Source organism: Lupinus angustifolius, chromosome LG09, assembly GCF_001865875.1.
Source record: "Lupinus angustifolius cultivar Tanjil chromosome LG09, LupAngTanjil_v1.0, whole genome shotgun sequence".
NCBI lineage: Eukaryota > Viridiplantae > Streptophyta > Magnoliopsida > Fabales > Fabaceae > Lupinus > Lupinus angustifolius.
This window is the reverse complement of record NC_032017.1, coordinates 16,505,003-16,527,920: the sequence shown is the minus strand read 5'-3', so window position 1 is coordinate 16,527,920 and position 22,918 is coordinate 16,505,003. Positions and strand designations below refer to the sequence as shown.

Sequence of the window (22,918 nt, the reverse complement as noted above, 5' to 3'; positions counted from 1 at the left end):
CTATTCCTCATTCTCCTGCAATTGACACAAAAACATGTAAGATCCTTAAACAAGATTAACCACACTAGATTCTTTAGAGTTGTGCATGAATTTCATCATAACTACACCATAAGTGCCCAAAATTTATATGAATTTCCTTCACAACATGGCACTTAATACCTCCTAGAAAAGAGCCAAGGTTTGTAACATCAGTTAGTCTTATTTACAAAATTTATTTTAATCTACATGACAATAGAGGTATAACGAATATAATTTGAAGGATTTGTTTGTGGAATGATTTTTAAAAGGGGAGAAATAGAAAATATAGACTTTGAGAGTCATCTAACAAGAAGATTTCATGACTTTGAAACATTTCTTTTCCTTCTATATATTGTTCCCTAATAATCACCTCGCAAATAAACTCAAACATGACAATGTATTTTGACAAATCACCAATGATAGGAGAAACCTTTGGTGCACATGGAGGAGACAACTCACAAACCATTTAACTTCATACAGCTTAAATGTCCAAAATCTAAAAGTTGAATTGATATAATCAATGTAAAACTTCGGTTGTGACCCATTTTCATTTTGAGTTTTGACCAATATAGGGGAACCAAACTTTAGGAAATAATTATTGAGAGGAACACAATCTATCAACTTCAATCACCCTCTTTCATCCGTCTTCGCATTCTATGTGGGTGCAATCTTTAGTAGTCACTTATGACTCTTAATATTGGGAGCAACACTTGTTGAATTCTTTATCTAAAAAGGGGATGAATACTTTTAATAGTATAAAAAAAAATTAAAGATAGACATTTGGCTGAGTGGCTCCTTTGGATGCAAAATGAGCCCACATTCAACTGCATATGAGCCCATGGAATGATGAATTGGTCTTTTTTTCCTTTCTATCCTTCAGCCAGGGGATATAATTTATTATTTCCTTTATATATCGTTATTGTATCTTTATATATTCTTTTTTTACTTTATATATTATTATTGTATCATTTATTATTTATCTTTAATCATCATTCTCTTTAAAAATTTAATACAAATGAAAGATGATTTATGCATTAACTGTGTATAAATATTTACACTTACAATACATAAGTATTTCACTAAAAACAATCATACACAATAGCTGTTAAAAATTAACGCTTAAAGAATCTAAATATATATCAATCTCTTATTCCTTACCTTTGATTATGCGTTTGTTTTTTATCCATTGGGTGTAAACATCTTTTATTCATAAAAGTGTATTACTTCATATGTCATTGCTTATGATTGGTTAGAAAAAATACTTAAATACTAAATTCTTAATTTAAATATATTTTTTCAACCAATCACAGACAGTCACACATAGAGTGACACTTTGTGGGACAATGAATATGTTCCCTAATTTAGTTTGTTAAGAAGGATAGATTATAGAGAATGTAAGTGAAATATAGGACATCGAACAAAATAATCAATAAGAATATATCACCTTATAGGGATTGACAATTTCTTTGATCAACTTTGTTAAAGGGCCTAATTCTTCTAAAGCTGATCTATGACTAAGGTATCAACAATTAAGAATAAAGGATATGAGAATTCTAAAATCAGTTTTTTTCAATCAGATATGGCCACTATAAGTACTTGGTGAAATGTTATTGGGTTTCACTAATGCACAAGTAGTTTTTATGGACTTGGTGAACATATTCTTTTAATCCTTAAATCATATATCCATGTAGTTAATATTCAAAGAATTATATGATTAGTGAATTGATTGAGTTGCATATAGTAAAAAAATAGTGAAATTACATAATAGATTCCATGCAATACAACACAAGAGGGTTGTAGAATTGCAGATAAGTATATGCATATATAGGGTCGTTTAAAGAAATCAGTGGTGGGAGGCACAGGAAGTAAATGGCATTGAATGTATTTATCTGCAAAAGCACCTTTTAATTTTGGACATTTAGGAGCATCAGTGATTAATATACATTAAAAATATGAAAATCATAAACATGCAACCATCAAACAATAATTTATTTGCCCAAATATCCAAATTTTTAACTTTTACCTGTAGGTTGATAGGGGTGGTATGTGTTGAATACCACAAAATAATATCATATATAATTTCTAAATTTAATTCTTTGAATACAACTTCATAATATTAGGAAAAAAAATTTAGCTTATTCTATATTTACAACTCATTTGACTAAGCATAAATACAAAAAAAAATGATTAAACGTTAGAGGAAGATGAACATCTAAACTATATGTTCTGAAAACTTTATTGCTTAACTGTAACATTGTTTTTAAAAACTCAAGGAGGATACAAAGAGAAGTTGACAAATCTGTAACAAAATTTTTAAACTCTGAACCTAAGCCAGTTTTCTACATTGATATGGTTACAACTGTCTAAACCTTCAACAAAAGTCTAGTCACTGAGTCTTCCATCCTCTTTTCTAGCCTGCATCCAACTTAGTCAGCACTGTCTTCATCCTTAAACAACAAGTGTCTTGGATGGAAAAATGTAACCAAAGTTGGTTACTCACCTGTAATTGTTGTACATGCAAGATCCAAGGCACAAACAAGGGACCTTCCAAATCAATGATACCTAGATTGTTTCTTTTTAAGAGAGGGTTGATAACATGGATGCTTTAAAATAAGGTTTCACATTATAGTTTTCCCCAGTTACATGTTTTGCCTGGTCCTGATATCTGTTATATGGGAAAAGGAGAAAAATCATTCTCCGATAATTGATCATTACTCATGGAGAGACTGATCTAGCAGAGCAATCAAGATCCCCTGTTAAAAATCATAAGATGACATCAGTAAGTAATCCAAGTGGACAATAATAACAATAGCAAAATATAGAAGGGTCTTGTTAACCGATCGATGTCAAAGGAATAGAAAAGGAGCAAGTCGGTATTGGAAAATCAAGTCCAATACTTCTTGATTTGCTAAACAAGTAATTTCTCAATATGACTATTAGATATTGCAAGCTGCAAGACAAGTTTATTGTCCTAACTAGAAGTGGTACAACAAAGACAGAAAGGAACAACTACCTTGAGACATGGGGCGAAGAGGGTTGATCTGGTGAGGATCGATGAGCAGAGCCACCATGAAACCTTTGCTCTTCAAATGCTCTACCAGACCGACTTCCCTCATGCAGTTGTGATAGTTCATTGACACCTGAGAAACCCATTGGTCCTAACGACCCAAACTCCAGCTGTTCTGCAGGGGTACTGTAGCCCATATTATGATCATATGGATAGAACATTACAACAGATGGCATCGTTGGTCCATTTGATGAGACTCCACTGGAGTTCATGCCTGGGATAGGGTACACTCCGTAAGCTACATTGGCAGGATTGTTCTGCGAGGAATTTGAGCGGACTGGACCATTTTGGTTAGGAGCCAATGAGTCATGCCTATGTGAAGCCCACGGTCTCTCAACACGGTTTTCACTGGTTGTCAACCGCTCTGGCTTTGAGCTGGGCTTCTCAGTCTGATTGCGATTATGGCTACGTCCAGTTGCTCGAACCTTGGAGTTCATATTCCCTTCTCTATCACCATGGTGGTCACCTCTATCGTGGTTGTAATTTCCCCTTCTTGTACTTGTGGAATGTCGACCCCGAGAAGAAACCTTCTGAAATAAAAAAAGAAGTGATAAAATACTGACAAAAAACAGCAGAACCAATAAATAGCATACTGACGAAACAAAGCAACTGCTTTATTTTCAAACATGTTACAGGAAGAAAAAACACTGCAGAAAAAGTACCAAATTTCCTAGAAAAATATCATACAGGATTTGGCAGGTAGGTTCCAGTCCCACTTCGATACCGTGGCATATCATCTGCAAAACGCTGGTAAATATAGGTGGCAGGTCTATTAGAAACAGATGGTTGAGCAACGGGAAATAGACGTGGCCCATAGCTCATAAACTCGGTCAAAAGATTCATGTTGGCTAAAACAGGTCTTCCAGGACCATCCCAGGGATAATGTCCCTGCAAGTAAACAGGGGGCACCATGACAGGTGAAGGATAGACCATTGAAGGAGGATGACTGGTGTTTTGACAAAATCGCCCATATTGCAAATTTTGCCAATGGCTAACGAAGTCACTATTAAGAATGTCAGACTTGTGTTCTGGTGACTCAATAGCTGCCCTTGTCATAGAATTGGAAGGGCTTGAACCCTCAGGCTGGTCATATCCCTCATACGAATCAACATTATGACCAGAATCACTGTTATGTACCCCTTCTTCAACATTGAAATTGCTTGAAGTGTCAGAAGACTCAGTAGGAAAATTATAAAAAGGAAGCATTGTAACAAAGGGCACTGGAGGTCCAGTAGGATAGAATGTAAATGGAGCAACCCCAGAATCCTCAGCCGCTCTTTGGCGAGAACCAGGGCCTATAAGCATAGGAGCTATGGGGTATGGGGAATCTGATCCGCTTGTCTGAGCAACTACAAAAGCAGACATTTGATGCCTTGGAATGTGCATGGAGCTGAGAGCTGGGGCCTTAGTGCTTCTTTCTGACACATCCATAGTCGACACAGGAGACCACTCTCTGTTTTCATCATCTAATCGATTAGATGAAAATTCTGAGACATTCTTACCCTTCCCGAGAGCAGCAGATGGCGCTGAGGGAGCATTTTTCTTCCCTCTTTTTTCCCTCATTGATTTTGAGGATTTGGCTGACGATCCATCCCAAGAGCTTTCAGAAGAGGTCTTACTCCTGAGGGAGCTTGAAGGTGATGGACTGGGCAACTGAGAATTTGCTATCCTATCATCATAATAAACCTCATTTCTTCGGCCATCTTGATAATGAAACTCATCAATATGCTCTTCCCTGGTTGATCCTTGGTTTTCTTTGGTAAAATTCTGCTGAATTCTGGAGGAACTTCTAGAGCTGCCTACTCGAGACGGTGGGGCAAAGTTAGAACTACCCGAAGTTGACTGTTGTTCATCATCTGGATGCATTTCAAAATTTCCATTATCAACTTCAACCAAACTAGCAGAATTCGTTTCCTGCTCATGCCAGAAATCATTGTCAACTTCTGCTGGGTTCATTTCAACAGGACTAAAATTCTCATTGCCAGTTTCAATTATATCTTGAGGATTAGATGTCAATCCCATGCCGGGGAAATATGGAGTCAAATGTGAAGGGACTAAACCTGGATGAAATTGCATATTTGCACCCCAAGGAGCTTCAATGAAGGGAATGTTACCCATATTTCTCTGAGCATACCCCATTGATGCAAGAATAGAAGGTGGAAATGGAAATGGTAGGTGACCTGCAGCAAAATTCATCGGAACATGAGCCTGGCCAGTGAAACCAAGAGCTGTGGGAGATGCCATCATATTTAAAAGGTCTTGCTCCTCCTCATGCATCATCTGCATTTCACCTGCTCCAATAGCAGATGCAAACTCTTCACCCACAACACCCATGCCTGATTCATCATGATAGCTATTTGAAACATTGTTTGATTCTGCAGCACTATCAATAACTTCATGAGACGAGTTGTGCCTATCAGATGAATCATCAATTCTAACATAATTTGTAGCCATGTTAGGTTCAAGATTCTTCCTACGACTAACCTCCAACTTTGCAAAGGAATTCTGTCCTTTAATACTTTCAGGTGCTCTTGTACGCCTTCCTTGGGAAGAAACTTCACCGAATGAATCAGTTAGCTCAGGGCTAGAACGTGTTCTGGCAAATAGAAACCTTCCATGAACATCACTTACTGAGTTATCAGTTTTAACATTTCTCTGACCTTTATCAACATGAGCACCATGATTAGAACTAGTTCCCCTTCTGACTTGATTAAATGTCGTTGAATTATATTGGTTTCCATGACTCTTCTGATTCAGAGTATGTGATAATGTAGAAATGTCACTACTTTTAAATGAGTTTTCAGATGATAAGTTACTATGCTGAGGTAGACCTCTTAGTGAAACATGCTCCCCTTCAGCATGAAATTCACGAGTGGAGGCCTTGTCGACTTTGTGGTTATTGTTCCGGAGATTCTCAGGCCTCTGTAATTCATCATGACTTAATAACCTCAAAAGCGACAAATCATTAGTTGGAGCATCAGGCCGTTGCCCACTAACATGTCTCTTCCAAGTGTTCATAAAGAACTGGTTTACTTCAAAAACCAATTCCTCCTCTGGACAATCAAGTAATCTAGCCAGCCTTTTAGCCCCCAATGCAAAGGCACTGCGTATCCTATAGAAATTGCCTGGTTAACCAGTACAAGATATGCAAGTGTTAGCCAAGACAAAAGTTGCCAGATAAATTAAAATAACTTTCGTAAAACTAATAGACCACTAATATATGTATAATACTAGTTTAACTACAGCAGCATGCATAAATATTACTGTAGTTTTGCCATATATTCAGCTAAAATAAACATAGAGTAGCTTCATTTGTTCAATCAAAACCCCAATGGGTACCAAAATTACTGGAAACTAGCAAAATATGTAGCAAATTTCTATAATGTGTCCAGCTTTCCATATTACCACATAAAAATAAGGAAACCCTGTGAATGTACAAAACATAACTAATATGGCGATACCAATGTTATGATAGCCGAGCCGGACATCAACTTGGAAAAGGTTCCGTGTAGGTTCTAACCGGTTTAACCGTTCGGCCGGACCGGTCAAAATTATATATATTATATAATTAATAAAAATAATTGGTTAACACACTCATCACTGTCATTTTTTACATAATGCATAGTTGTACATACATCCAAATTAAAAAAGGTGCATCAAACAAGTTTAAGTCTTCCAAGATTAGAATTATAAATCAAAATTAATAAATCAAAACACAAACAATTAAACAATAAGTTTGAGTTATACTTTCAAAAAATCATTGCAGCACGAAAAAAAGACTTCTACTTATACTGGATAAGACTCATTTACAAAATTCAAGCATTTTATAATTTAAATTGCATTGTGTTACTCATTAGCTTTTAGTGCACTCCAGCTGGCACACTTATGTCTCATATGAACATACATGTGTTCCATCCAAATTAATTACTACCTACAAGTGTACACACAAGACCAAAATCTGCAGTTCTGCACTATATGAAATTTGTGATAAGATTGGAAGAAAAGATTTGGGGGTGAGGATGAAGGAACAAAATAGCATCTTATAACACATTTTCTTTCTTTTCTTCACAGTTCAAATGTTAACCTTTTTTTAGTTTTTTGTATTTGTGCTCTCCATGCTTGAGAGTTGAGATGATGACAAGCGGACGAGATACTTGGGACGACGACGATGTTTGGGAGTGTGCAGAGGCGACAGCGAGAGACTCATGAGATGGCAGCATAGAGGCGAAGCCAACTTATGACGGTGAAGCTAACGATGGTGACTATCGAGGGAGTTTCTCATGAGTCCTAACAACAAGGTTTTCATGACCCTCTTAGTCCATTAAGGGCTTGCACTTTGAAGGAAAACACTGTTGTCTACTTATCCATTTACTGTTTTCTGGGATTTTTTTTGAAGTTGTAGTTAGCCGGTCGGTCTAACCAACCGGGTTATTCCGGGTTCTTCCGGTCTAACCCGGTTAGACCAGTTTTAGCATGGCCAGAAACGGCTGGAAGAGCCTTCCGGTTTTTTTATGATACGGGACCGCCCCTTCAAGCGGGTGACGATCGGACCGTCCGGTCCCAATAACCTTGGGCAATATATTGCTGGTCCTCAAGAAAATGATGAAACACGTATGAAAATTCGCTTATGAGTTCTACTCATTCTTTGCTATATACCTATTGAACAAATTCCTGAATGACAAGAAAATAAAGAGGGAAAGACTGTGCCACATAGAAAAATACATGGACAAAGTTAATATATACTAAGATGGTGATCATTGCTCCATTTATTTTTTCTTAATTATTTCTACTTTACAAAGTTAATCCTGAATAACTGTCACAGTTGTCACATTTAAACTAGCGACTTGGACAAATCAATATTCAATACAAAACAGATCCAGTCCAATTTTAATTTCACAAATAGTAACATAAATGCATAAAATGAATAAAATCCAATTTTAAGACCTCAACACACCTTTGCTGACACTACGGCCAAGGTTATTGTTTACACGCAAAGGATCAATAACGTTGAAATACTTGGAAGCAAAGGGCTGTCCCTGATTTTCTTGGCCACCAGGGAAAACAGAATAAACCGATCCACATGCTTCAAGAAATAACTTGTTGAGCAGTAAATCTCCACCATCTTTTCGAGGAGGTTCAGCTGCGGAAAATGTTGAGGGAGGGAAGGGGAAAAAAATCAATAAGCAAGATGGAGCTAAATCAATAATAACAGAGGAATCTTCAATCACAATGTAGTTACCTGTCACATCTGGGAGTGAACTAATGGGAACTGGACCCCATAGGCTTACACAGAAGTTATCCCAGTCAAACATACTAAAAAACTCAAGAAATCGATATAATACCTGCATAGGCAAAGACAACAATGAATCAAACACCAAAATACTAAAAGAAAAGAAAGGCATGTAATTTCTGTTACCTCAAGTGGTCCAGCAAAGGAATTGTTGAAAACATGAAATATGTAAAGAACCAAGGTTTCTAATGCATATGTAGAGATAAGTCCATGGTGGGCACCGAGTAAACGGCTCTCATAGTAACACCAAGCTTTTATTAGTATAATGCTACGCTTGAATAAATGATCTTGCTTAATCAGATTATCGACCTATTACAGCAAAATCATATTTATGTCAATCCAAGAAAAAATAGTATCAAGGTCACAATTTCAAAGAAAACACTAAAGTCAGAGCTCAGGCTGGGATGTATCAAATTACCTCCTCAAGAAAACAAAGGGTGCACAACCCTCCAAGCTGGTTTAATGAAATGTCTACTACAATATTATCAACAAGGCACTTTATAATCTTCACCTGCAAATATGAAGAAAAAAGGGTATGAATTTTATAATAATTAAGCCAGACAATTAAGAAGAACTAAAATGTAGAAACAAATAGCTAGTGCATCAGCCTCCTGAATTTTAAGTACTTAATGCATGGCAACCATACTTTGGTCAACATCTATGAAGTAGAAAAAAATACTAAATAAATAGTAGCACAAAATATGTTTCACAAGCTAGTGATCCTAGTATTTCTTCTTTCACCATAGCAATACAGCCTTCAAATTCTGTTTCATGGTTATCAATGTACCACACTATCACTAATATATGCATAATCAGACCTAAAGTCCTATGACCTGAAGCTTTTGCAACATTCTTGCATAACCACTTAAAAAGGCATATGATTTGGTAATGGTTAATATCCACTCTCCTCACACTCATAAATCATAATAAAGTGCAATTTTCAAACTTGAATTTATGGTTTATCATAGTATAATGCCAAAACTTCACATACATAATGCCCATAATCTATACATGATCAGGCCTAATATCCTATAAAACCTTGAGCTTATGTAAGTGTAAAAAGTCCCTAAGTCAAAATGAACCAGTGCTCTAGTGATATGAGTTATGAAAGTGGTAGGCGGATATTATTCGGGCATATGATAAACTTGTGTATGCTCTTATGGAATAAAAGCTGAATAATTCCACAACAACACTAGTGATGCCCACCCGTCACAAGGTCAAAACATGGTCAGAAATCAAGCAGAGAAAGAGTTGTGGGATGGTATCATGTGTTGGAATTCATCTTTTTAGTCTCAGATAATGAATAATGCACCATTAGTATTTGACAATTGACATATCTCTATTACTCTATATTGACCACTACAAAAGTATTCCTCTGGGTAGTTTATGATAAGGTAGTTTCCGCTAAAAGTGATCTTGCATTAATATATTGACCGAGTATATCAATATAACAAACAAGCACATGCACAGACATGCAGAAACCAACACAAAGGGTGAAGGAACTCAGAAAGGAAAAGAAGAAATCCATAATGCACACCCTGTGACTTTTTAAACCTGGGATCTAGCCACCAAGTTTATTTCCTCAAGTGTAGGAAAGCTCAAGATTTCATCGAAATTGAATATATCAATGCAGAGCAGTACAAGATTTGAGAATAAACATGAGGATCTCCAAATCTTAAGCATGCAACTGAGATCATGAACAAATTGAGAAAGCAACTAATAATAACAAATTAATTGATTTATCAAGACTCTAAGCACAGAGTTCAACATTTTTTAAGATGCTGTGTTCTTAGAGAACCTACTTCAGCCTGGATGTACTGAACTTCTTTGACACGAAACTCTGCATTCTCATTCTTCTCCTCACTCTCTAGCATGTCCCGAACCTGATGCGCCCAGGTATCCTTCAGATTTTGATTTTTACTAAATGCGGTCAAGTCAATATCTCCATCAGGAAGATAAGTTTTGAGGGGTACCGACCCAAAGGTGAACACCTGTAATCATAAACAGTCATTTACACAATAATGTGGAAGTAAAACTGCAAGTTAAGATCACGAATCTTGTCAATGATCTTCAGAGATGAACCAAAGCCATGACACCTATTAACCTCCGTATTAAAAGGCTTGATACAAAATCATTCACAAATTGAGAGAACATAATTTCATATTTTCATGACCAAAACATCCCCATAACAAACAACAATATATGCACTTTTTAACCACAAATTAGCATTTCTAATTTAACACCACTCCATTTTAAAGACTTGTTATCGGCATAGTAGTGTAATATGTGCTAGTATTTAATGATATTGTGCTAAAAATCTTCAACAATTAAAATGTTGTGGCATAATTCCAGCTAAAATAATGCGTGCCCTACTCACCCTAAGCAAGGAATAAGAATAATCCACAATCTAAGAACAGATATTGAACACGTATGTTTCTGCACATGAGACCCACCTGGCAAGGGAAGCACTTCATGATCAACCCCTGGACATAGTCCGCAACTGCAATTCGGCGCTCTTCAGAGGCTGGATTAGGCTGAATGCAGGCAATAAGCTCTGCAGTTCTCTCTTCAGCCTTCATCCACCGCTCTGAATCGACCACCTTTACCACCAAGGCAGCTTCATTGGGCAACAAGCCATTAGGCAATAGCCCACTCTCATGTTCGCCCATGCAAGCCCTATCAAGTTTCCCAAGTAAACCCTACCAACCCAAGCCACAACACACCACCACAGATTCTTCTAGATAACTCCACAACCAATATTGAAACTAACAAAAATAACACATAGAAAGCTAGTAGCAGTAGCTATTATATAAGGAATTTATACCATCGGCACTTCCAAAAAAAACAGCAAAAAAATGACAAATTGAACTTAACCAATTGAGGGCGATCCTTTCAAGAAAAAGGACAAACACATAGAACCCCGCAATTTCAAAGTGTCATCAACTACCAAACAAATCCCCAAAAGTGCAAATAAAAACAATAATATTTCAGCAAATAAGGGAGCAAAACCCAATCGAATTCAAAAGAGCGAATAGATGAGCTCAGATTATTAAAACCCTAATGGAAAAGGGTGAATCGAGAGAGTTGCAGAAATGCGCAAAAAGGGTGTTTGGGCATTCAAATCCAATGGAAAAGAAGAGTTGGGGTGAGATCAAAAAAGGGTCTTGGTGCAGAATATAGAAAGGGGAAGAACAAGGTGAGATTGTGAAATTAGGGATTGAAGAAAGAGACTATAGAGTTTTACAGAGAAAGTGGATTCAGCATTGAGAGAGTATTGTTAATGTTATGGGCATTTAAGGGTTTTTGTTTTTGTAATGCAAAATATTATTATCAAATTTTGAGCTTAATATGAGGGTGTTAATAGATTCTTTCAAGATACAGAATGGAAGAAGAAAAGCAGAAAGGGACAGGGAAGGAAAATTAATTAATAAATTATATTTTTCCTTTTTACTCCTGATTCTTTCTTGAATGGGTTTTTGTCGTCACTTAAAGTAAGTTATATTGTGATTTGTGAAGGCCCGTTAGAAAAGCCCAGCCAGGCCTCCTCTGAAATGCTGAATTCTCAAGAGAAAATGTCATTAGTTAGATTTTAAGAATTGAACCATTGACAATTTAATTTTTGTTAGATATAGTGAGTGTGTCCTACATGTTTCATTATAAAGATCCTGTAGACAAGCTTTACCTTTGTTATCAAATTATAGATAAGCCCTTCCCTTTTTTATCAAATACAATTAAGCTTTCTCGATATTCAATGTAATATCTTTTTTTTCGATGGAATATTCAAATTAATATCTTCGGTCAAATACTTTCTCACTAATATACTTTTCAATTGAGACTATATATCTAAAAGAATAATAATAATCCCTCCATCTTTTTATCAGATTATTTTGAGGTTTTAGTTTTGATCCTTTTTATAGGTCATTTTTCAAAGTTTTATCTACATCAACTAGCTTTGTAATTAAAATATTATTATACTAATTGGTTTAAAAGATAAAATCATTAACTAATTCAATGAAAATAGAAAATACCCATTAATGAAGGATAATTTAAAAAAATTATATCTAATTATTGACAAATTTAATAATATTTACAATATTACCTACCTTGCTTAATTTGGATGAAGTTACTCATAAAGGTATTATAAAAAAGATCAATGTAGTATTTATGTTTTTTATTGGAAAACAATATTTATATTTCAGCACCTACTTACAATGATGAATAAATAATATAGGTAAAGTTGGTAATGAATCGAACCAACTTGGTATTCATCTGAAACTCGACTCGCTATTTAGCATGATGAGTCATTAATCAAATGAGTCAAACTTGAACTGAAAATTGAGTTCATTAAATAAACGGGTCGAAGTTGAGTTGGACACAGTTCGACTCACTAGGTTCATGAACTGATTCGATATATAATATATATATATATATAACTAATTTTATGTTTATTGTTATTATATCATGACCATGAGTTGATTTGATATATATATATATATATATAAAATAATTTATTATGTTTATTGTTATTATATCATGACTCATGCATTATTTTTTATGTTTATTATTATTATTAAAAATGAATTAATTATTTGAGTTGTCTAAATAAACTAATCTAAATTGAGCCTCACAATTCTCGAACTTTATCCGAGTCGAACTCAAACTAAAAAAATAACTCGTATCGAACTCGAGTCAAGTTTCAAGCTGGGCAAATTCTTATCGAGTGAAACCGAGCTGAACTTTAGTTCGACTCGTTTTCAATCCTGGTGTTTGGCTGAAGGAGCGTAGAGGAGGGATTTTTTTAATAGAGAAGTTAAAAAGGAAAGTAAAATGAAAATATTTATATCTCGCTTTATTTTAAAAATCCGAGGGCATGGGAAACAGTATAGCTGAAGATGGGTATATAAGGGAATGTAAAAAATCTTAAAGCCATTTTTCATCTTCTCTAAAATAATGGAGGCAAAATTTGAAAATGAGAAATTTTGGTCTTCTCAATTTCACTTATCCCCTCTTCAAAATTACTAAATAAATAAATAAATTATACTGACACCTTGAATTGTAGTAAAATTACATAAACCATCTAAATTTTTTTAAAACCTACATAAATCACTCATAATTAAATATCTACATTATACTTACTATCCCTTTAAGAGTGGAGACGAGTATAATTAAATCAAACAAAGTATGATATATTGTGAAGATAAGTCCAAATAGTATAAGAGTTTATATTCATTCATTATTTTGGTTAGTTATAATATAGTATAAGAGTAATTTAAACATCTCCTTATAATTATTGATGTAGTTTGTAACGAATAAAAAATAATAAATTGACATCGACTCTCATACTATTTGGATTTGTCTTTGAACTATATCATATTTTGTTTGACTTAATTAACTCGGTACGTTTTTTGTTTAAGAAACTACATTCATCTCTTATACTAAGGTAGTCAGTATAATGTATATAGATAATTAGAGATAGTTTGTGTAGGTTTTAAAAATGTATGAGTGATTTATGTAGTTTTATTAAAACTCAGGGGTGTCATTATAATTTACTCAAAAAAATCATATACATTTTTTACTTTCCTCTTGATAAGTCGAACCAATGGTGTTAGAAGATTATATCAACTCTTAATAAATAAATAATAATTTCCACTTAATTATCTTATCCAACAATCATATTTAAAAGCTGAAGTATGTCAAGCTTTTAGCATTACTCATGGAAAAATCCAAGTGAAAGATTGATGAATATGAAGTAATAATAAAACACCGTTTTAAGGTAGTTATGTTGTTTTTAGTGGGGAAAATTCTAATGTCAAATGAGATCACCACTTATATATACAAGAAAAAATATATATATATATATATATATATATTATAGTGTAAAAGATTTATATATTGTTAATTCATTACTCATCATTCATTCTCAATTATCACTAATAATGTTTTAGAAAAAGTAATACTAATATTAACAAATATATTAATTATATATAAATATATACCATAACAACATATAAATATTACATTCTTACTACCAAACATGTTAAAAGAAGAGCCAAATTTCATATGTACTATCATATAATTGACTACAAATTTGTAAAATCGCCAATGAAAAACAAACACCTTTGCATTTACTTACATTGATGTGACTATGTTGTTACGTATAAAACATTGGTTACTTTTGTGCAGATAAAACACAATATAGGAAGTGGTCCAGCAACTTGTTGAAGTTAGGATAAGGATTTGAGTTCTTACCATACACATTTTTCTTTATAATGGGACCCTATTCAATATAATTTTGTCTTGAAAATTATTGTTCTTCCCACTCTTTAATTCCCTCATCTTTTTCCTCTAATAGGTTTGTAGCATAAAGCAGCATTTGTAGCTTCATAACAAACTAAACCTTATTTGCCAAAGATAAAACTTTGGATGTTAATCCGAAATATGGATTGAGAATATGACAAAATCTAGTATTTGAATTTTTCTTATACCTCACATGCATGAGTTTGGCTGCATGCACTACTATCCTTTTTTTTGTATTCTTGCTAAGATGTTGACAAATTAATGTAATTAACTCCATAAAAAAATGTGTACCAATAATGTAAAAGTTGTATATAGTGTTATTGTATTATCCAATATAATCTTTAATTATTATTGTTTTTTTAGAAAAGTAATATAAATTAATGATAAATGATATAATATTTGTGTATAATTTTTATGATGATAATGCATATATATTATTACACTTTAAAAACTACTAAATGTAAAAATAATTAATTATTAAAATTTTAATTTAAATATATTTTTTCAATCAATCATAATCATTAGTACATTGAGTGACACATTATTGAATGCTCCTGTAAAATTAATATCTGTCACATGTAAAATAAATATAAAAAGGGCTTCTCAAACAATGCGAGAAAAAAACAGAAAATTTATCTAATTGGTAGACCTTATCTAAAATATTGCAATATCAATATATTTTTTGAATTATTTACTAAAGAGAGAGGTGTATTAGTTGACGTTTTATATTAACCTTGGCAATGGTTGTCCACTTACTTTTTTTTTCCAAAACTCAACAACTACAGGTAGAGTCTTGGACTTGTACTATTTTAACTAGCGTCCCTGTTAATTCGCATTCTTATTTTATGATATTAATGATTAAATTTATATTTTTATTTAAGAGAATTATAATGTTTTTTATTGGATATATTTCATGTTATAATTTTTGTATTTATTATAATATCCAACATAAAATGAGATGTATTAATTATAGTTATCTAGGATTATATGGTTTTACTTTAGAAAGAAAAAATATTAAGTGTAAAATATGAAAATATAGTCATGGGTAGTAGTTATTTCAAATTTTGGCTTTATATATAGAATAAGTATAGATAAAGATTTTCCTTTTTTTTTAAGGTGACTTGGCAATGTCATTGTACAATTTTATTTTATTTTCCCTCACTCCAAAAACAACATCTAGGTTGTATAGTTTCAATTTTTTAATTTCCCATTTTTAACATTGTAGACTCTACACTATAGTTGGCAAGTTTTTTATAAAAAAAATGTGCAACTTGACAACCACTGTAATATTTCAGTTCATATGTATCAACTACGTAAATTAGCTTTTTTCTTTGTACATTTGGGAAACCATATTGGTAGGGAAATCATAAATGTAGGACTATGTCATCAAGTAATAAAATATCGATTCTATAATGATTAGAAATTTTTTTTTAATTATAACAATTAATTTATATTTAACTCAAAAAGAATTAAAAGTGAATTTAGAACAATTAAATAATTGACAAGAATAATTATGAAAATATTAAAAATGATTGAAATCTAATTTAGGAAGAGTTTCCAAGATAAGGGTTACCGCCTTTACACTCGCAAATTATTATTTTGCTCCTTTTCATGAACTTTAAGTTGTGAGGGTGAATTGCTCTTTTATATGTGTTATCCTCTCTTGAGCTCTGACACATGTACTCAATTGAAGTCGCAGCTACTCGTGGTACGGTTATCAATCAAATCTTTTATTTGGATATTTCTATCCAATCGTTTCATAGCAACCCAAGGTGAATTCCAGAAACCCCCGAGAATCCTAATACTAATCTCGTGAATTAGGATTCTTGTTTGAATACCGAATGGTCAGATAGTGTGATTCACCTCTTGGACCTTCCCCAATGTATCTAAGAGGTGTAACTTGTTGGCCAGACAACTCATGAATAAAACCCAGTTTAATGATTCAAAATCATAACACTCAATGAAATAGAAGTGAGAACAAATGTTTATTGGATATAAAAGGGCATAGCCTCAATCCTAGAAACAAAGGGAATTACTCACTCATGATGGAGAAAATTATACCAAATTTTAAATTAGAAAATTGTAATGTCCAGTGTCAAAAGTGTTTCATCCTTGGGGGAGAACTCTCATTTATCCTAATTACAAAACATTGGGCTAAGCCCAACAAAATAAATCTAAAATAGGAATAGAATATGTCATTCAAGGTCGTGGGTATATGTGGCGCCTTCACTTCAAGTTGATTCTGTTCGATCCAGACTCCAAGACAATGACTTCTTTTGACCCTTCAATTGGTCTTCACATATCCTCAATATCGAATTTCATCTTCTTGTATTCAATATCTACTCTTTTTGTGTTAAAGTTGTTATTTGAATTAAGTTTGTTAGTTGTGATATTGTTTTCGTTAATTGATTAAGAGTTTAATTAATCGATTAACTAGTTAGTTATTAGTTAGGAATTGTAGTATATAAAGGGTGATTCCCTTATTCCTTGTAACTCAATTCAATATAGAAAGTTTTGATTTTCTCATTCATGATTTTCTCTCATACTTTTTGATTCATCAAGAAGCCTTTTTCATGTCTCCTATCATTTCTAACATGATATCATATCATAATTATTCTTTTTGATAGCTTCCGCTCGTGTTCTTTTTCTTTTACGCCAAGGGATATATTGCAAAACTCATGCTTCTGGAGGATGTATTATTTGCAAGAAGATGTGGGATGCATTGCTGGAATGATGAATAAATATTCTTCATATATCTCATTCCTCAAATAATATTCTATGTTGGATTTCAGTTTGTACATTGCATGCTCTTCATCAAGATGAAACTCATTTACTATACATCCTAGTCTTCCGGGAAGGAGTGGTAAATGATGCAACATTAGTTGTTTCTCTTCAATGTTGTACAAAAGTTGGATCTTTCGAGACTTGATGGTAGAGTGTTCCATGTTTTTGGAAATTTCTTTGATCATGTTCATTAACATCACCCTCATTCTCATTTTCTTTATTTGCAAGATTCAAAAATTTCATTCACAAGCTTATTTATTTGGTCTCCTAAGAGTTCTTTCTATCTTTTTGATGTTTTATTTTCTATACTCTCTACTAGCCACCAAATCTTGCATGAATCCTCTGATGGAATATATCAAACATGGAATGGAAGATGTGAGATGGTTTGTGATGAGAAATGATGACAATGTGTTTGTGGTGGATAATGTGATGATGTGGATCTCATCACAATTTAGATTGGAAGTTATGACTCACAAGATTTCAAAGAGACTATAGCAATTGGTTCTTTCCATGCAATGGAAAAAGAGATTCTCATTGTCTATTCTACGGTATTAGATTCTAAAGCATACCCTCTTGCTCTTTGATTATGGTATCGATAAAGAATAGTTGAGCCAAGAAAAATATATATAGCGCCTTTAAAGAATTAAGATTCACCCTCTCGTGTGGGAGCTTGCATGAATCCTCTTGCAATGCTTTGTGGTGTTTGGAATTAGTTGCTTCAGCTTTCAAGGTCAATGCAGTAGCTTGGAACCAATCTTTTCTTCTCAATGACAACAAGAATCTACACATTCTTTCATTTGTTACCTCCAATTGTTTCTCATTTCTTTATTACTCTAGTTTTTTTACCCCTCTCTCACACACATTAAACACACAACATTATAGTGTGTAATTTCCCCCCTCATTAAAGCAACATATAAGGATTAAGATTAAGGTCTATTTTATTTCTCTTTTTCATCTGTTATGATTGGTTTGCTTCTGTCAAAGCGTTGGATGAAATTGCTTCACGTTCAGATTTCAAGATTGGGAGACAGAGATTCGCTCACCAGCAAGAGGATGTATTAGAGTATGTTTGGTGTTCATCACAATCATTTCAAACTTGGAATGCTTGACATATTCCAGCTTGAGGGGATGTTAAATTTGTTAGTTGATTTCAGTTTGTTAGTTGTAATATTGTTTTCATTAATCGATTAAGAGTTTAATTAATTGATTAACTAGTTAGTTATTAGTTAGGTATTGTAGTATATAAAGGGTGATTCCCTTATTCCATGTAACACAGTTCAATATACAAAGTTTCATTTTCTCATTCATGATTTTCTCTCATACTTCTTGATTCATCAAAAAGCCTTTTTTCATGCTTCCTACCGTTTCTAACATTTTGGATACAATCCATTCAAACTGTACAACATAGCAAAAAATATCCGCTCAACACGAACAAAGAAAAATAAAAACTAGAAACAATCTTAAAGTCATAATTATGTCCTAAAATGCAATATAAATATAACATAATTTCACACTCATCAAATATAAAATTAAAATAATAAAGACGAATGATTGATTCAATTTGGTCCCAGAATAATAGTTATCCAATTGTTAATGAAGATTTCATTTGTACATGACAGTTTAATTAATGAAAATTAAAGTTTTATTTTAACTATTTTTTCCTAATCAATGTATACTAATTAGGTACAATATTAAGGGAAAGACTAACTTGCAAACTGCAAGTTAGTTTGTATATATGTGAACTACATTATTAGCTATTGGAATGAACAGTCGTTAATCTCATCTATTATATTTGTGATTGGCTACTAAGTTTTGTAGAAGTCGTGATCTCAATCTACGACTTCTCTGAAGAAACATTTTACAAGTTTAGAAGTTGATATGCAAAATCGGACTTCTAGTTAACGATTTTAAACTACTTGTGAAGTCGTTAAAGCAACTCATGGCTTGTACTCTTATAAAATAACACACTCAGAAGTCGTTCAATGAAATCACGACTCTATACTTCAAAAATAATACACTCATAAGTCGTACATTAGAAATCTGACTTCTAAACGATATAAATAACACACCAAAAAGTTATTAAAGAGTATCGCAATTTCTACACGTAAGTCATACATTAGATTCACGGCTTCTAAAAAATACTGAAACGATTATTGATTACCACATTTTTAATCCAATGGCTAAAACATAATTCGCTTTGAAGCAAACTAACATCCGGTTCCCATTTTAGCTTTGGCCCAACATTAAATAATGCTTTGGAAATTTCCATTTTATTTACCCTCCATACCCTATATGCATAGCTAAATGAATCACTTTAAAAAATGTTTTCAACTATAAGCAAATTTCCTTTATGTCAAGTTCATTGTTTGATCTCCATCTTTTGAAAGAGGAGTGGGGTAATCCTTAGCCATCCTTTGATGGGTTCATAGTTTTGGACCCATCTTTTAGTGACTGCCTTTAAACATTGCCTGAAATGCTATCACCTTTACCACTTTAACATTGTGGAACTGAAAAAAGGGAATGCTTCTTAGGCACTAGGCAATAGGATTGGAATATTGAACATGGCTCAAAAGTCAAAATATCTTACCCAATTAGACAAAGACAATATGGTCCTTGTGCCTCTACCTTAGTAACCACACCATATTATAGATTTATAGACCTAAACCCAGATGAAAATAATTTCAAATAATGGTGTAAAAGTAAGAATCTCTGGTACCCATGCACTACAATATTATAGAAGAGGTTGGTCTATGTTCTTAGGAGAATAAGGCAGCTTCACGTGACCATTCATCAATGGGACTGATTCTATGAAAAAAAGTTAAAGGTTTTCATCTATTATTACACCTAGAGAGCATTTCTAGAGAAGGGTAGAGGAGATTAAATATAAATAGATAGAGAAGATAATATAATATACAATAATTTTTTTTACATTGTCATTGTATTTATCATTCATATTTAATTATTATTGATTATGATATATAAGTAATATAAATAAATTATAGATATTTGACTGTATATAAATCTATACACTGACATTATATAAATATTACACTAATAACATTTTTTTATAATTGCAATTAACAATTGTTTACTGTACGTAGCATGTGATAAGATCGACTTTGATTCTAAATTTGGAATCGTATCTAGTCTAGTTGTAACTTCTATAATCAAACTTGGTTTTAAAATTAAGAAGTACAATTAGGTACAATGCTAAAGTGATTAGCAATTTATATATTTAATGTTAGCCAATTTATCATGTTCTATCCACTTGCCCCAATAGCATGGGGTTGATAAATTTGTCATTTTTATCAAAACAACTCCCTTATTTATACACCAAAATCTCAATAGGTATTTGAAACAACAAACATTTATCTTGTTTATACATGTTCCTTTACATACATAGAAGAAAAAAAAGACTTGATATGATGATATTGATATCAAACAATTTGTATCAAAAAGAACATTTTCCTTATTAAAATGGGGCAGAAGAATAAAACAAAGAAAAATAGTGTTTTGGTCGGTGAAATACTCTAGAAGCTGAATAAATTAATGGATCAAGTGGATAAATTTGTGAGTACGTGGTCCTGTGAAATTCCACATGCAAGATCATGATAAATTTCATCCTATACTCAAACGAAACGTAACATTCCATCAGGGGGGAGAAGGTGTGTGGTCCCTTTTGGAACAATATAATAGAGAAAGCTAGTTTAAGCTTTTTACTTTTATTTTCTTTTCATATGATATTGATAAAGAGGGTACTATTTATACATTAGCATCAAAATCAAAGTGGGTTAAGGAATCACCACTAGGGAAGAAAAATGTTTCATAATGTTCTAACTCACTACTTCAATAGTCACAAATCTTCTTTTATATTTCATTATCATAGTGGAATTAGATCTTTTTTTCTTAGACATTGAATTGGTCCTATAATATAAACCTTCTCTTTAGGAAAGAAAATAAAAATGAAGCTTGTAGGAAAAATGGCTATCCTTACATTTTTATAGGACAAATGCCAAATAAAAATTGTCTTGATGAGTCCTAACATCTTTCTTATTCTTGGTGATTTCTCAACACACAACTCATTTATAACATATTATTTGCTGGAAATTAAAAATAAATGCACCCTCATGTTTTAGACTCCTGTTTAATACACAAACTCATTCTTTTTAAGGTGTTTATCATGTGCTTTGTATTCAACTTTTATTTAAAAGAATAAGGATAATAAAAAGAATAAGGAACTCATTACCACTTTATCATTAATATAGTTTGTCAATAATTTAATTTTTTGTATTATTAAGGGTATATCTTCACCCTTTAGGTGGAGAACAACTCTCTTTCGAGGTGCGTGACTGTCTCTACCAACAAGTATCGTTTTTAGGAATCAAACGTTTTACCTTTTAGTTATTATAAGAATCTAACGGGATCTTATACTAATAGACCAACATCTTGTAAGCTATAATTAATCGAAAATAAAAATTGATCTAAACAATGTTATTTATATCAAAAGTTAATTGTTGGCTTTATACTTTTTCTTTGACGTGTAATTTTCATTAAAATTTGATACATGGAAAATTTTCTCTAGCGTGGTTTGAAATTTCTGACTAATTTATTCAAGAATAACAACAATTGTATAAAAAATATAATTGAAAATATTATATTTCAGCCTTATTTTATTTATTGGAATTTGCCATTTTTAGAATTTAAAGTATGGAGTACATAAAACTTTCAGTAAACAGTTCTTAACTTCTTACCTTACCTTGTGACTTTGTGTTGTTTGAAGTTTGGAGGATGATATAATGAAAATGAAAATGAAAATGATAGGATAGAAAAAGAAGGAAAAAAGTGGAATGTAGTAGAGTCACATGTATATTGTTTAGATATTTTCATTTCATTTACTTGTAACCCAACTTAAAAAATTAAAAATTTGGTGCTTATGGGCGAAGGTAAAGTTCTTCCATTCCTATTTTTTGTGAAAAAAACTGTCAAGGAAAATTTATTTTTGTTAAAAAAAATAAGAACTTTATAATGAAAAGAAGAATACTTAATATGTTCAAATTAAATGAACTTTACCTTTTTAATTAAATGTTTTATTTTAGTTTTCTCAGCAGATAAAAGTACTCATTAACAGTACATAAAAGGTGCTTATTAAAAAACAATATATTTCTTATCATACAACCATAGCTACTTTGTTATTAACTTGATGCACTTTAAGGATGGGGAATATTGTCAGAGGAGATGGGTTTTCATAAAGTGAAAAAAAATATCTACTAACACTGATAAGTTTTATTCATTATATCGTACACCATTAATACTTTATATAATTTATTCTTTAAAAAAATATATAAATTAAGAATGTTTATGTGTCGGGTAGACTTAACTTTTACCCGACCCAAAATATTCGTAAGGTCACTTTTTTGTATCCGAACCTAACCCTAGGTCCAAAGCTAACCCAACTTCAAATT

The 22,918-nt window shown here is 32.6% G+C and overlaps 1 protein-coding gene across 5 annotated transcripts; it reads right to left on the bottom strand.

Moving 5' to 3' along the window:
* On the bottom strand, positions 2,230-11,777 carry LOC109356832. Of its 5 annotated transcripts, none has more exons than XM_019600397.1 (10): positions 10,829-11,044; positions 10,178-10,366; positions 8,794-8,886; positions 8,502-8,684; positions 8,325-8,427; positions 8,040-8,225; positions 3,773-6,210; positions 3,032-3,615; positions 2,445-2,771; positions 2,230-2,413 (listed from the first exon to the last, which is right to left on the bottom strand). In XM_019600397.1, the coding sequence occupies exons 1-9, from the start codon at positions 11,042-11,044 to the stop codon at positions 2,762-2,764; spliced, it is 4,002 nt and encodes a 1,333-aa protein (XP_019455942.1). In that variant the 3' UTR covers positions 2,230-2,413; positions 2,445-2,761. The 5 variants fall into 5 exon arrangements, with proteins under 5 accessions (XP_019455942.1, XP_019455941.1, XP_019455944.1 ...); XM_019600396.1 differs by having other exon boundaries at positions 2,230-2,580; positions 2,615-2,771; XM_019600399.1 differs by having other exon boundaries at positions 2,230-2,771; positions 3,032-3,612; positions 10,829-11,776.